Below are 16947 nucleotides of genomic sequence, written 5' to 3'. Positions count from 1 at the left end.
GTGTTATCGATTGATTATCATTATTACAGTATGTCTTGAATAATTCAGTTGGTTTGATAGCAAGCGGCATTATGGAATCAAGGGGATAGAAGATCACAACATTGAAACGTCGACTTTCAACTGTTTGACATGGAGTGAACACAACAACTGCTACGCCATAACTGGAAAGACTTCCATTTACGGTACAGTAAGATTGTTGCGTAAGGAAGGACTAGAAAAGAAATGTCAGCTACAACAAAGTGTAAAGTAGAACTGAATAGAAATGTGTTAAAAGAGTTTTAAAGACGGTTATAAAAACTGCCTTCTTTGAGTTGGTATAAATATACACCAAAAGCATTTCAACCATGTGGCATGGCTGAAAGGTTATTAATAAATCATATACATTTAGCAAAGCTTCATTAAGGCATTTGAAACAGCCAAGGTGGTTTTAGCCCCTGAGTTAAACGCTCCGCTGTGGCCTTTGAATCTCTCTATGCTCTACCGCAACCACAAGTCCCAATACACACATACTTAGAAATGTTGCGTACTGTAGCTATTGCCAAACTGTCCTTACATTAATAAAGTACATTCAGAAAAAAGTAGTGATAGACCGATATGTTTTTTTCAAGGCCGATACCGATACAGATTATTTGTAGTCAAGTCGGCCGATAACCAATATTTCAAGCCGATATTCATTTGCAGTAAAATGGGGAGGGGGGGGGAATTCTTTCAAACTATATATAATTTCTCACTGAGTAACAAATTCATGTGAATGTAGCTCATTTGGGGTTTTTGTTAGGGTTCGTAAAAACGTTTCAAAAAGATTTTCGCGGTGAAAAATTGTGTGAATATGTTCCAAATGTGTTTACGACAAATAAAAACTGACTGCGAACATCTTACAAATCCTGATGAAAACCCCAAATTCGCTACGTTCGCAAGTATCCCCTGCTCAGTGAGCTTTATCGGCCTTCAGATTCAAAAAATGGCCGATGCCGATATTTGTCAAAATGCCAAATATCGGCGCCGATAATCGGCCCCGGCCAATTATCGGTCTATTCCTAGAAAAAAACCCTCTGTGAATCCACTTATGTAGCCAACATGTGAATGCTAACCAAAGCGCTAACCAAAGTTGTCATTGTTGCGATGTGTTGTCTGTTTGTTTCTTAAGAGCGTTTAAGCGATGGCGTCAATTAGTTTTGTGTTAATGTAGGATGTCAAAACAAAGCCATCGATCGCGCTGCCTAAGCAGGAGCGATTGATCCGTCCGTCAACTCATTACGCCGGCTGGCGCTGGGCCGTCATGACTGCTCCGCTGGAGACTCCATCAAGCGCATCCGCGGCGCTTGTCTGCACCCCGACTTGATTCCTTTTAAAAAAAGGCTCTTTATTATTACGTATGATTTGCCCTTTTGTTCCATTGATTGGTTTTCCCTTACACACTCCCACGCCTTCTCTGGTCGTAAATATATTGGAGCCTGAAAGGTACGACACCCATTGGTCAGATTTCTAAAGGACCTGTTCCTCATTGTAAGTAAAAAAAAAAATGTTTCTGAGTCAAAGTTTCAGTTTCATACATGGAATTTTTTTTTCTAAAATAGTTATTGAGTCAAGTCAAGTCATCTTTATTTCTATAGTATTTTCATACAGCCTTAGCTGTCACAAAGCGCTTTACAGAAACACAACATAACATAACATAGAGAATAACTAGAGCTGCAAGCAGCTATAAAGGGCCCTCAAGTCCAACTTGTTAACATGATCACAATTTTTAAATATAATATAATACAATATAATATAATATAATATAATATAATATAATATAATATAATATAATATAATATAATATAATATAATATAATATAATAAGCCCACCAGGCTTATAAAGCATTTTTTTGGGGGGTGGGGGGATTGGGGGGGGGGTACAGTGGTGTTTTGGGAAAAATAAATAAATAAATAATAATAATAATAATAAAGAAAATATTTTATATTTTTTTCCCAGTGTACATATTGTAAATAGATATTTTTACTAGTAGATAACTTTTCTCCTAACGTTGCTACTTTGTGTTGTTCTTTTGGTGCTTCCTCCCGCTCCTCATTTTCCTTCGAGACACTTTGAAAGGATGCGGACATCCCAGATGACGGGACAAGGACGGGACGCAGCGTAATTAGCAAATGGAAAACAGCAATAGTCAGAACATCACACGTTCCATTACATCAGAAATGACACTAAGGTATCGTGTTGAATATTAACATCTTAAGTTATATCGTGTCTACACTGTAAAGGAAATCGAAATTACAACATGGACGTTGGTAGGTCTGTTTATCGTGAGTAGCCCCACCCATCATAAAAAAAAAGTCAGCCATTTTGGTTTGAGACAAATATTTTGACCAATCACTACCAAATTGGAACGACACATTTGAGAGGAATTTGAGGATTTGTTGTTGTTGAAAATTTTATTAACATGGAATAAGCCCCTTGAGATGTTTATGAGGTGGTCCCACACAAAAAAATACAATAAGGCACTCATGACGACACACCAGACATAAAAGACAGGGGAAAATAAGAAGAAAAAAAACAAAAACAAACAACATATAAAATACAATAACATTTAACAGAGACAACCTTCATCTCAACACAACGAAATTCTAATAATTTTGTAATAAAGTCAAAAAAAATACAGGGTGACAATACATTATTGAAAAAAAATGACAATCTGTTTTTAAATAATTAAACAAGATATTTAAAAAAAAATATGAAGCGAAAACAAAAATGAATATTAACAGGCAGACTATTCCAATTAGATGGGGCAAGTGGCTTCCTTGTCTATTTCTTTAGTGACAGGGGGGACTATTAAAAAAAACAAAACTGGTTCGAACTTCGTAATGTATAGTTGGTTGACTGTGGATCAAACTATTAAAAAATAAATAAAATAAAATGAATACGTTTAAGAAGAAAGTGAAACCAATTAAATTGCCGTCTATGATGCAAAGCAAACCACACAAAAATGATCATACACTAAACAATGATGAGTAAAAAAAAGAACAACCTAAAATAAACCTACATAATTTACTATAAAGCACACTATGGGGCTGTAAAACGGTTTTTGACGCCTTCTGATAAACAATATCAACATAATCAATAATGGGCAAAATAAGTTGAACGGTTTGTTTTTTCCTTACACTAAAAGTAAAACAATGCCGAACGAAACAAAACACCCAAACCAAAATTAACTTTGTTTAAATGATTTATCCTTGGAGCATGGTGGAAAAACTGAATATTTCGCCATAAAAAAAAAAAAAATATTTTAACGTCATTTTGGCCATGTAGAGGGGTCTAGCAAACAAACTTGCTTGCGATTTTTTTTTGTCTGATTGCTATTGTAAGAGGATGTGGGCGGAGCCAGGTGTCAAAGTTTGTCGACTACCCCTAAAACAGGAAATGTTAATGTCCTCAAGAGATTAATTGTCGCCCAATACTAGCAGACAAACCATAACTTTGTGCTTGAGTACCCGATTTTTTTTATTTTAAATTTAAATTAAATTTTCAGAGTAAAGAGCCCATTCACTTCCTCTTGCTGCTTTAATGTGTCTTCAAGAGGGGAAAAAAACAACACAAAATCAAGTACGTTATTCCGGCGAGGTTAGCTAATGGACTCGGAGATGCGACTCCCCCCCCCCCCATGCTGGATGTGTCCCATTCAGCCCTTTATCTCTGCCATACTAGTTTGCTTTTTGCCGGCATAACAGCATCCAAATGGCATGTCAGATTGGCATCAACGATAATGATCATGATGGCATCTGGGGGGGAGTGCATACGTCCCCGGCTCTTTGTCCCGCTTGTTTTTATTCCCTCTGTCTCCTTGCGGTGTCATCTTCGCCCTCGCCGTCTTCCCCCCCCCCCCCGCCCGACAACAAGTGTCTTATATTTCCAAGCTCATAAATCTTGATCACGCTGCTGGCTGTTCCGTTTGGCTGGAGCAGGAAACTCGAGCAGGAGAGCGGGAGGAGACCATGCGGGATGAGGAATGACTCTCGTTCACCAGCTTGTCCTTTTTTTGTCGGCCTTTTCCATTCGGACCGTGTCCTCCGGGAACGTGCACTCTTGTGTGGCGAGAGCGCTCTCACAGTTACGGACCCCAATATTGTTTGTAGCCATGTCCACATCCCTTCAGCCATCCTTCATATTTGACCTTCAATTTCCTGGATGCTAAAGGAGCTTGTTTTTAGTCAAGCTCTAACATAAACATGTAATTGTATTGTAATACCACTGTAACAACAAAAATCAACATTGTAATAATGGAATACCATTAAATACGAGTGTAATAACATTTCAATAATGCTGTAAAAATACTGGAATAACATTATAATTGCAATAGTAAAATCTTTGCAATAGCAATGCATTAAAATTTTAATAACGTGCATAAAACTGTAAATACAATGTAATTACACTGTCATAACATTACTGTAAGAATAATGTAATAACAAAACCTACCTTTTAATATTAGAATTATAAAATATTATAAAACTAAATAGCATTGTAGTCACACCTTTGCAATAATGACAAATTAACATTTTGATAACTTATTGCATAATACTGTAAAAGCGTTGTAATTACAATGTGATAACATTACTGTAAGAATATTGTAAAAACAACAGAACTACATTTGATTATAATTATAAATTGATATATGACTTTGTAATTACACTACATTTTGTAATAGCATTGTATTAACATTGTAATAACAACAGTTTAACATTTTAATATTTTATTATCAATGAACTAATATTGAAAAGCCATTGTAATTGCACTGTGACAAGATGGGGCTTCAGCTGTGAGAGTCAAAGTCACAAGTGTTCAATTCAGGGCCTCGGTATCAGAGCAGGCCCGCCACCTTATTTTATCTGGCCTGCCAAAACAAATCATGTAGCCTATTTCGTGTTTCTTGATAAAATATATAGCAAAATTGCAATTTGTCTTCACTTTTAACTATGTTGAGGTATTGACCAAAATGAGTTTGACATCCTTGATTTGAGCAATGACCTCCACAAAGGTGTTTGGCTTTTTCTTGGACATTTTTTAAGACATAATTTTAAAAGAAAACAATTATATCATAAATGGGGATAAAAAAAAGGTTAAAATATAGTATATAATTTAAAGAAAAAGTGGCACAATTTTAGGAAGAAAGGTTTGGTATTCAGGGGAAAATCAGCTGGATTTTATTACAAAAAAAAAAAAAAAAGGTTGTAATAAAAAAAAAAGTGAGACTGTGATTGTGATTGTGAGAAAAAAAAGGCCATATTTTAACGTTATGAGAAAAACATCATTTTGCAGAAATAAATAAATATCCTAAAAAGCCTACTTACAATATATTGTATTAAATATGTTTGCATGCATGTAGACTATTTTTAAAACTTCCTTCAATTTTTTTATTTTCAAAATAAATGTTCATTATCAATAATTAAAAAAAATATACATATATATATATATATATATATATATATATATATATATATATATATATATATAGGAATGGGCAACAACTTTGTGAGATATTAAAGTTGCAATTTAACAAGAGAAGACATTTTGAGTGAGTAGAGTCAAATATATGGTATTGTGTGTGTTGTTACAATGATATTCAGAGGGAATACAAACCACATACACTTGCGCACATGCATGTGCACACACATCCTCCCCATGGTGCGGCTGATGTGACCCACAGGTGCAGCGGGGCCTGTTGAAGCCTTAATAAGCACGTGTGTTTCCTTTGACCACCATGACTGGATAATTGGCGCTGGCGTCATTACAAACCATCCAACCCACACGCTTGCCTCACTTTCATGTGTGTGTTTGTATGTGCTTGCGTGCGCGTGTGTTTGTTCTTCCTGCCATCACCACTCCCCCCCACACACAGCTGTGGAATCTTCCAGGATGAGATGAGCGGTGTGGAATTAAAGCAGCGGCAAGCTATCAGTGAACGCCAAGCCCCGCAGAAAGACAACAAAACGAGTTTGGACAAATTTCGACACTGTTCACATCATGTCAACAACGTGCACTTATTGCTGCTATATTCATTTTTTTTTTTTTTTTTTTTTTTATACACAAGACAGGCTTAAAACTCTAATTTCAAAATTGTAATCCTGGTTTGGAACTATAGGTACCTTTGTTTAAAACTTCGCTTCTAAATCCGAGTTTAAAGCCCAAAACTGGAACGCTTACCTTTAAATCCTAAATTAAAAATCAATCCATACAGTCAAAGGAAATCTTAACAATAGCTTGAAACCCTAATCCTATCGTAAAACTATACGAACTTCAAACCCTAAACTTGTCTTGAAACTCTGATTTGCAACCAAACCCTGCTTCAAAACCCTAACGCTGACTTGAAACCCTACTCTTACCTTGAAATTTGAACCTAACCACATCTTGAAATCCTTGTTTGAAACCCTAACCTTTGCTTGAAACTCGAAACATTTAACTTTCAACATCGCAACATCATAACTCACCATATACAAACAAAAGCAAAGAAATTGACCGTACTGTTCCAATACTTTTGGACGTAACTGTATATCAAGACCAAACAATTTAAAACATAAACCCGTAATTCAAAATATTTGCTTGTTATATTTTTCCATAAATCTACTTCATAGAAAGTGGAACGGCCCCTGATCGCAAAAAGGTTTCGTGGTCACAGTCGATGAAAGCAAAGCGTCATCCATCTGCTGTGCACGAAGCATTGAAGCTCAAAGGTAATCTTAAGCACGACCTTTGTGGTATTTACGCTCCGTTAACTAACGCTGTCATGTAAAGGTTGTGAAAGACGAGGTGATTAAGGGATATGGATCAGGACACATGGAAACATCGTCGGGCGGCTCTGGAGGAAACTTCAATCTGTTCATGATGATGATTTGTTTGGGAGGAGACTAAGGGCTGCTACAGCAAAGTGGAGACTGTGAAAACCCTAATTTAAAACACAAATCCTGTCTTGAAACTTTACTTTGAAACCCTAAACTTTACTTTCAAAACCTTATGTTGGTCTCAATAAAGAGACTCATTTTGTCTGAGAGGAGACTAAGGTCTACTACAGCAAAGTGGAGACTGTGGAAACCCTAATTTAAAACACAAATCCTGTCTTGAAACTTTACTTTGAAACATTATGTTGGTCCCAATAAAGAGACTCATTTTGTTTGAGGGGAGACTAAGGGCTGCTACAGCAAAGTGGAGACTGTGGAAACTCTAATTTAAAACACAAATCCTGTCTTGAAACTTTACTTTGAACCCCTAAACTTTACTTTGAAAACCTTATTTTGGTCTAAATAAAGAGACTAATTTTGTTTGAGGGGAGACTAAGGGCTGCTACAGCAAAGTGGAGACTGTGGAAACCCTAATTATAAAACACAAATCCTGTCTTGAAACTTTACTTTGAAACCCTTATGTTGGTCTCAATAAAGATACCAATTTTGTCTGAGAGGAGACTAATGGCTGCTACAGCAAAGTGGAGACTGTGGAAACCCTAATTTAAAACACAAATCCTGTCTTGAATCTTTAGTTTGAAGCCCTAAACTTTACTTTGAAACCTTATTTTGGTCTCAGTAAAGAGACTCGTTTTGTTTGAGAGGAGACTAAGGGCTGCTACAACAAAGTGGAGACTGTGGAAACCCTCATTTAAAACACTAATCCTGTCTTGAAACTTTATTTTGAAACCCTTATGTTGGTCTCAATAAAAACACACACTTTGTCTGAGAGGAGACTAAGGGCTGCAAGAGGAGACTATCGGTCCCATTGCAGCAAAGTGGAGACTGTGGAGTACAATGCTGTTGAACGTATGCCATGCATATTTAGCACGCTCACAATATTACTGAGCTTCATGTTGAGTAGCTTTATAACATACTATTAGTATATCAAATTACAGATAAATGTCCAAAAAAGGCGTTGATAAAGCAGTGTAGCCACCATATCAACATTCCTCCTGGAAGTCGTTTGTCATAAAGTGGTGATCAGTGACAACAAATCAATTCTAATGTTTTCAAGAGAAAAGCTCCAGTATTCGTACCCTTTCTTACTAAATTCGCATGAGCTCATGGTGGCTGCCGTCCCGCCGTTTTGTGTCTTTGCATGTTGTGGAGAGATTGAAAAAGGACATGGCAACACAAATTCGGACACAGTGAGCAACTCTTTGTTTTCTTTCAGCAGCTTATTCACATTTATACACATTTTTTGATGTTCATTCCTTGTCACTTTGATTTTCCCATTTAGAAAAAAAACAAAAAAAAAACAAGAAGAAAAAGAAGCACTTCTAGAGACGTACACGTACAGTATAGGCAGCATAGAAGAGGAAAGGAGTCTATGGTACAGTAGGTCACTTGAAGAAGAGAGAAAGTCAAAAGTCTTTGATTGTCACTCCCTCTGTTAGCTAACTCAGCAGTAATTTCCATTTGTCTTGACTCAAAAATGACGCCACTGTCCCCTCTTGTCCATAGGGTGGTAACAATTTGATTGTTAAAAAACAAATCAAACCATAATGTTACTCAGTAGAGCGCAGACCGCCATCAAGGCTGCGCAGTTCACAAAAGTGAAAGAGAGAGAGAGAGAAAAAAAAACAATCCTGGACCGTCACGTTTGTGACGTATTCATTAGTAGGTGAGCAGGCTACTTCCTGCTTCAGGACCGGACCAGACCACGTTTTTTTTTATTCCAAGGCGACAGGGAAATGGACTCCACCAACATGACTCCACAAACAATAACAAAAGTCCTCTGATAATATTGACCCAAAAAATTGTTTTGTATTATTTAAAAAAATGAATGAACACTCATTCAAAAAGTGAAAACGTCGCAGTGTTCTGTATTTGTGTTTGTTGTTTGTCAGGCGACTTCATGGATGGGAGATGATGGGACTGTACCATTTTTGACGCTGAGGTGGTGAATTTTATTTTTGACTAAAATGGTAAAAATAATTATGTGTTTTTAGCATCCTGGTTCATAGCAAACAATGTTGACATTGATGAGAATTTTAGGACCATACAAACAAAAGTGAAAAACTTTCGTGTTAATCAGTTTGTTAGCAACGTATCAGGTTACCTGCTAGTAAATGGCGCATGACCAAGGAAGTTAGGAAGAGACAAATGGGATTCTACAAATTGACTCGCTAGGGAAGGATTAACAGTTGAATAATAATTCTTTTTTTTTTTTTTAAAGTAAATTTAAGTCATCGATTTTGTTAGTGACCAACGATACTTCCTGTTTATAGAAAACAACAGATTGGCCTCTACTATTTACTTTGTGGGGCAGGGGAAACAGTACATCGTGACTCAAAATAATGACAAAAAAATTTGAAAAAAAAATTCCTCCATCCATATTTTCACAGGAATTAGTTGTAAAAGTTTGCTGACTAAGAAACAAATAATCAAAACACTACCTCTGGACTTCACATGTCTTAAGTAATACAAAAAATGGCGTCTATCTGACTTTTGTTTTTGTGAGAAGCAGAGGGAGATTTTTGTTTGTTTGTTTGTTTGTTTTTACCCAGCATGCACTCTGCCTCTGCATTATTGCCCAGAGAGGTTGTGTGCTCATGCAGTGATAGGCTGGGGCTTATCTTTAAAATTTGAACACCTTGAAAACAATTATTAATCAGTTTTTATGGCTGCAAAGGGCAACCATATATATGTTTATATATAAAATGACTAAATGACTAGAAATCAACCCAGTGAAACGACAATTCATCAAGTCAAGTCCACACGAACATCAATACCATCAAGTGCTGTTGTCATGAAATAAAGTAAGACCTCTAATTCCTCATATAATCATTATTATAATCATTGTTATTAATTATTATTACATGAAGGTTTCTGGACACAAAATGGCGGAGGCTATGATTTGATGTTTTTTTTTTTTTTTTTTTTTTTTGCAATTTATGTAACATAATAATTAAAAAAAAATCCCTTCATGCATGTTGTATTTACAGTGTGACTCTTGTTGTAGCATGCAGGTGATCGTATATGTGCGTGTTGTGTATGTTTGTGTATAGCAGGACTGGGCACACATACGGTTTTAAAATGTGGATGTAAAATTGTAAAATAATTTCATTTTTATTTTTATTTCCGATCAATGTAATCATCAATTGAAAATTATTTTAAAGAGCAGATAAAGTGTTAAATCAGCAGTTTCAGTGGTACACATAAATTAAGCAATTATTTATTAAGGTAAATGAATTAAAAATAATACCACAGCACATTTTTTTCCCCCCCACTAATCACTGCCTGGCTTAGAAGTCCTATCCTAACACATCCATTCAACATTTTTTATAGCACTATTATGATACTGATTTTGTGCTGTTCTGTCTTTTCTCATTTGGTCCCCTCTCAAAATTTTGCTGATGTTGCATTTCTAATAAATTCCAATCAACACGCATAACAACAGAGGGAGTGTTGTGAGCAGCCACCTATTTGTGTCTTCATCACAAATTTACCGAGTCATGTTTTTTTTTTTTCCCCAGCGGAACCAATCCTCATCTGTTTGCTCAAACATTTACATGATCGGTTGGTAAAATGCTCGGTTTACTCCTCCGTAGCATCCCGAAAACGAAAAGAACACTGCTGGGTGTTGTAGTGAGCGCGTTGCGACATGATTGATGCTCACTCTCCCCGACTCCCCGAGGACGCCGCTATCCCTCTGTGACACCCCACCCTTAGTCCCCCCCCCCATCCACCCACCTCATCTCCTCATCCCTCTCCGTCGTCCTTTCCCCCCTTTTCCCCCTGCGCCATAAAACAATAAGTCTTGAATGTCTGCGAGGAGGCCCGCGCTAATGGAGCCCATTAGGCCCCCGTAATGAAATATACATTACACCATTACAGAGGACTGCAGCGCTCAAATAATAAAACATGCACAATTCAATTTCCTCCTCGGACCGTCGTGAGTGTCTTTCAGCGAGTGTGTGCGTGTGCGTGTAAGGATGGAGGGACAGCAGGAGAAGGTAAACAGTTTGTGTAACACACACACACACACGCACGCACTCACACTTTTGAAGCATGTCTGAGTGCTCGGAGGCTTGAGCATTTAATAGGAGTTGACCAGAAGAACCGCACCTGCCACATCTCTGACCTCATATCTGACAGATTGCACAGGGAAAGAATAAGACAACATGTATTTAAGGGGAAGTCTACCTTCAATATTTCTTGACAATAATCTGTTATATTTGACCTCGCTAGTCGAAACATGACATCCTGATTAGAATTACATTTGTGGAATATGACACATGAAGCAAAATCCAGCCGTTGTTATCCATCTCAGTGGGGGCGGCCATTTTGCCACTTGCTGTCGACCAAAGATGACATCACAGTTGCTCAGGGCTCAGTCAACGGCCAATCACAGCTCACCTGTTTTCTGAAGCTGAGCTGTGATTGGTTGTTACCTGAGCAACTGTGATGTCATCTTCAGTCGACAGCATGTGGCAAAATGGCCGCCTCATGTTGTTGATAAAAACTGCAAGATTTGGCGGCTTAACTCGTATTCGCAATATTAACCAAAATACCATATTTAGATGAGTGTGGCTGCATAAAACATTATTCTCAAGAAGAAAAAAAAAACTTGGGTTGACTTCCTCTTTAAATAAAATAAAAACAATATTAAAAATTAGGGATGGGCGAGTACCGATACCAGGTATCAGTATCGGGCCGATACCAGCCTTTTTTCAAGTACTCGAGTACTCGACATTAAGTGAGTCCTCCTTGCCTGTAACTGGCGCTAGCTTGCAGCAGTTTTTCACCAAAACTTAAAAATTGTGAATCTTAAACTAATAGAGCATTTTTATGTTTTATTTTGAACGTTAAGACTATTGAAGAATGACTGTGCAGTTTTTTTGTCAAAATTAAAGGAAATATATTTGTTTAAAAATATCTTTTAGTGATTTTTTATTTTATTTGTCAAAATGTACTACTGGTATCGGCAGTTGGTATCGGTATCGGTGAGTACTGAGGGTCTGAGTATCGGTATCGTTATCGACCTGAAAAAAAGTGGTATTGAATATCCCTATTAAAAATGTATGTAAGGGTTAATCTATAATCATGCTAGCAGTTAGCAAACTTTTGCTGCTATATGGGCTGCCATAGAGAAGGCAAATCCACATCAATTGAGAGGGAACTAGAGTACATTTTCATGTTTGCAAAAAATAAACTAAAATACAGATGGATGGAATGAGGTTCCCCAGACTGGCAAACTTAGCAGGTCCTCTTAAACTTGCCACATTTTAGCTACTTAACTCGACTTATTACCGGACCGTTTTCACATGATAACATGCACAAATTTACAAGGGAGAATATACGCATTAAGATTTTAGCACTGAGCCTCAGTTGACACTTTGTTTCCTCTTTCCCCCCCCCGAAATTTGACTGTACAAAGTGTTTATTTGTCAAGAGGCTAAATTAATGATAAGGTCAGTGGAAATATGTCATATTCCCTATAATAATGTATATTATTATACATTAGGAACAGCTCCACTGAGGCTTTGTATTTAGAATTGGTTCCCAACACCTTGCCCAGTTTCAAGCTTCCCCCCCCCCCATCATCCACAATGACCCATTTGGCCCTGATGGTAATGAACGTGGCCACGTCAATCAATCGACATGCGACTCCAGCAGAAGTGGAGCATCTGTTACTTTTGAAAGTGTGGCTTTGGGTGGTCATCATGTTACCAATATTAAAAACGTGTAACGACAGTAATCGCCTTCCATCAAAAATTTACTTCCATCATAAATTCTTCTATTCTATTCAAGCTTGCCCTATATTAGAAACGGGAACAGGAGTGAAGAGGGATGCATTGTTAGTTAAAAATAATAATAATCAAGATAAATATTATGAGACAAGATTGTAGGCTGGCAGGAAATGAATGGAGTGAGGTTCCCTGGGCCAGCGAATATAGCGCATTGCTACGTCTGCACTGCTTCAGTGTTTTTAGCGCTTAGACTGCTTTCACACCTCAACAAGCGCTTACTTCATCAAGAAGAGACCAACGTGAGTAATTTAGCTCTGAGCTTCACGTTCCTAGTTTTTCTGTTCTGCCTTCAAAATCCGTTTTTGCATATAACTTCATCTTGAATCGATATTTCAGTGCCATTTCTTCAAGAAATTCTGATTTCATTCAAATGAAAAAATAAATAAAATAAATATAGTAAATACAAATCAAATGTTAAACAAATGTAGACAATTAAAAGTATTTTAATATTATTAAATGTTAATACTGGGGATATAACCAGGTATTGGTATTCGTGATGGCGACTGCCCGCTTGTGGCCATTTTATGATCATAAATCAATTTTACGCAATTTAAAGGAAAATGCTAAATTGGGATATATATGTTCTGTATTACATTAAAATGATCTGTCATTGGTTTGTTTTTTTGAGAGAAATTTTATGTATCAAAAGTTGTAGTTGTGGTACTTGGACTCAGTATCGGTGACACATTTTTGTCAATTTTATAAACATGGTCATTTTCTGCCAATTCTTCATTTTTTTTTAACATTTATGGCTATTTTCGGACATTTTTTTCTGTGTTTTTTTGCTATCAATTTTCTGACATTTTTTTGGCATTTTTTTTTGGCATTTTCTCAAGAGATGAGTACTCATACGAATATCGTTTTGAAAAAAAAAAAAAAAAAGTGGTATCGGACATCATACTTGCCAATTTGTGTATTCATCTAATGAATTCTTTCAGCATACTTTGTTAGGTGAGTATTAGAATATTTTGAGTGCGCATGTATGGGGCTAATTTATGGAGCAATTAAATAGAAATTAAATATATAAAAGCTATTTACAATTTAAAATATTAACACTGTTTTTTTAATATTAATATTCAATAAATAAATAATAGTTACTTTGCCAAAATGTTTGAAATTATTATTTGATGAAGGAAATTTTGTCCATTGAGGGCTGACATTGAATGATGAAATGATGTTGGTGTGTGTGTGTGTGTGCGTGTGAGCGTGTGTGTGTGTGTCGGGGGGCTAATTAAGGGAGGGGAGGCGGTAACAGTGTCATTTGGGCTCAATATCGCATGGAGCCGACTCCTCGCCATAAAAAGCAACAGTCTCATATTTACATGGAAAAGCTCCAACAAGCTTTCCCTGTTGAAATGAGTCATTCTGTGAAGTCCTGCAAAGCGTTCCAAAAGGAGCTTTTCCCTCTTTTTCAGAAAGATGAGAAGGGAAATAGGGACATGGAGGCGTTTGGGGGATTCTTCTTCTTCTTTTTTTTTTTTTTTTTTTTTTTGGATTGCCTTTCAAAGTTGTTTTCACATCCTGTACAGCGACACCGTGCGCTCTCCTCATCCCACGGATCTTCATCCCAGTATGTCCAGGTAGACGGGCGAGGCTTTGGCCAGGTTGAGGAGCAGGCCGTGGATCTCCTTGATGTTGAGTCTCATGTGGGGCTCCCTCTGCCAGCAGCCCAGCATAAGGTCGTAGACCTCTTTGGGGCAGGTCCTGGGGCGCTGCAGCACCCTGCCCTGGGTGATGCACTCGATCACCTGGGGAGAGCAAACACGAGGTGAATGCTCGATGAAGGGTTCACCTCGCGGCACAAGGAACGGCGTAAAAAAAAAAAAAAAAAAAAAGACAGCACCATGAATTATTAACCCGCGTGATGAAGTCGGACGCAATCGGAACTGACAAGCACACGGATCCGACGTCGCTTCTCGGCGCCAGTACCAGATGAAAAATCTTCAAAGGTGCTTTGAAATCAGAAACTTCATTCGCTACAGCTACGCCGTGTAATTCAAGAGATGTGTCAAACAATTCCCATACTTGACACGGCTTGTTCGGTTGAATATTGCAACTCTCTGACCGTGTCAATCAAAAATTAGAGTCACTGTTCTTGCAAAGTCAACATTTGAGTGGACCTATTAGTTTGGCCTTCAAGTGCACTTCTGGTTAACCATTTATATGGCATCCATTTCCTTGACCGCTTATTCCTCACAAGGGTCACGGGGAGTGCTGGAGCCTATCTCAGCTGGCTTTGGGCAGTAGGCGGGGGACACCCTGGAGTGGTTGCCAGCCAATCGCAGGGCACACAGAGACGAACAACCATCCACACTCACAAGCACACCAAGGACAATTCGGAGCACCCAATTAACCTGCCATGCACGTCTTTGGAATGTGGGAGGAGACCAGAGTACCCGGAGAAGACCCACGCAGGCACGGGAGAACATGCAAACTCCACCCAGGAAGGTCCGAAGCCTGGACTCGAACCGGAGACCTCAGAACTGGGAGGCGGACGTGCTAACCAGTCTCCACCGTGCCGCCCCATTTTTATGGCATGCATTCAAAATGGAATACCAGGAAATAGGAAAAGATTCATGATAATAATAATGGATAGCCAAAATGCAGTGCTAATAATTAATATTTTGATTAACCACCTTAATTAAGGGAATACAAGGTTTAATTTAACACATTTAAAATAAAAAAATATATTATGTGAAATAAAATGATAAAATAAAAACATAAAATAAAAATAAATCATAAATATTTATACTATTCTATAATTACAATCAATCAAAAATAAACCCCTACAAATTGAAAAAAATATATACTTAATAAAATGAAAAATATAATAAAAAAGGCATCAAATAATATAAAATGCAATTAAATTTTAAGTATTAAACATGGAAATGAAAAAAAAAAAAAAGCAGATTAAAAATGCACCACTAGCGAACCGGTTTGCGTATACGCCAAAATGCCATTTTGATGTTGATTTTGACTAAGAAACTCGTTTGTCAGTTTTGCTTGAGTGCTTATAAATCTTCCAGTTTTTATTCAACATTCAACATTTCAGGACTGTGTTTTAGTTTTATGACTAACCAATGCTTTCTTTTTTTTTGTTTTGTTACATTCACGTCACAATTTTCCAAGCTCACTGTTAAATGTTTGCTTACGCTGACTTCAAATGTTCATTTTCAATAAATAATAATAAAAAAAAAGCATAAAAGCAAAAAATGTTGTCCTTGTTTAATTACCTGCAAAATCCAAATGTGACAACTTACACCAATTATAGTCAGACAATTTATGGTGCAAGATGTCACACTCTCTATTTGATTGCTTATAACTCTGCACTGATCCTAAATATGAAAATGACATGAATACAAAATATATACCTGAGACTTTGATCTTTAATCTGGTACACATTTAGTTTACATATCATGGATTGATTCCAAGAAATAGAGTAAAAAGTGTGACATCAAACCTTAGTCTATACAGTATGTGTATATATATGACGAAGTGCCTGACGTTCTGTCAATTGACCATTGTTGCAAACAATCGTTCGATACCCCCACACAATCTCATCACTTCCTGTGCAGATCCCTTTCAGGTCAGGGGTCGAGAGGATGGATATAAAAGGGAAGGTGGAGGCCGAAAGGTTAAATGTGAATGTAACCCGAGTGACTTCGAAGGGGAGGAAAATGACTTGAGAGGTCAGAAATGTAGAAGGCCAGGCTGAAGGGCTCGAGATGGCAGCCTTTCCCCGAAACTGGGTCGAGGCCCACGAAAAGGGAGATTTGCACATCCTATTAAAAATTCAAAAGACTCTCAATATGTGGTCATAAACTGAGCATGTAAGCTTTTCAGATGTCATCTTCAAATGGCCTTTCCAAGTCAAATGGCGACCACAAGGAAAGCAAATTAATCCAGAATGGAAACAGGCAATTCTACAAAAGCACTGTTATTACATTTACATTGGATTTTTTTTTTTTTGAGAGCGAGCAAGAGTGATAAAACGAGAGAGCAGAAGTCTGTGTGAGCAAAGCAGACTACAGCAGTAATTGTGAACATTTAGTAGGGAATTCTACGAATGCATTATTATTAAATTCAAATTGGACTATGTAGCATACGTGTGCCTGTATGAGCTAATTTAAAAAATAAATAAATAAAAACTGTGAATTGCCAAGTGGGCTAATCAACTAATTGTATTTGTTGTGTTTAAATTGGA

At 37.2% G+C, this 16947-nt stretch overlaps 1 protein-coding gene across 3 annotated transcripts in view; it reads right to left on the bottom strand.

Annotated features, from left to right (window-relative positions):
* Nucleotides 1-8125: 8125 nt before the first annotated feature.
* ntrk2a (neurotrophic tyrosine kinase, receptor, type 2a) overlaps nucleotides 8126-16947 on the bottom strand; it is an 83595-nt gene continuing 74773 nt past the window's right edge. For all 3 annotated transcript variants that reach the window (XM_077521472.1, XM_077521470.1, XM_077521471.1), the window contains exon 19: nucleotides 8126-14491. In XM_077521472.1, coding sequence (XP_077377598.1) covers nucleotides 14306-14491 — 186 coding nt within the window. In that variant the 3' untranslated portion in view covers nucleotides 8126-14305. The remainder of the gene's footprint in view (nucleotides 14492-16947) is intronic.

This window comes from Festucalex cinctus, chromosome 5, assembly GCF_051991245.1.
Source record: "Festucalex cinctus isolate MCC-2025b chromosome 5, RoL_Fcin_1.0, whole genome shotgun sequence".
NCBI classification, from domain to species: Eukaryota; Metazoa; Chordata; class Actinopteri; order Syngnathiformes; family Syngnathidae; genus Festucalex; species Festucalex cinctus.
Note: the sequence above shows the minus strand (reverse complement) of the source record. Positions and strands in the feature narration are given on the sequence as shown.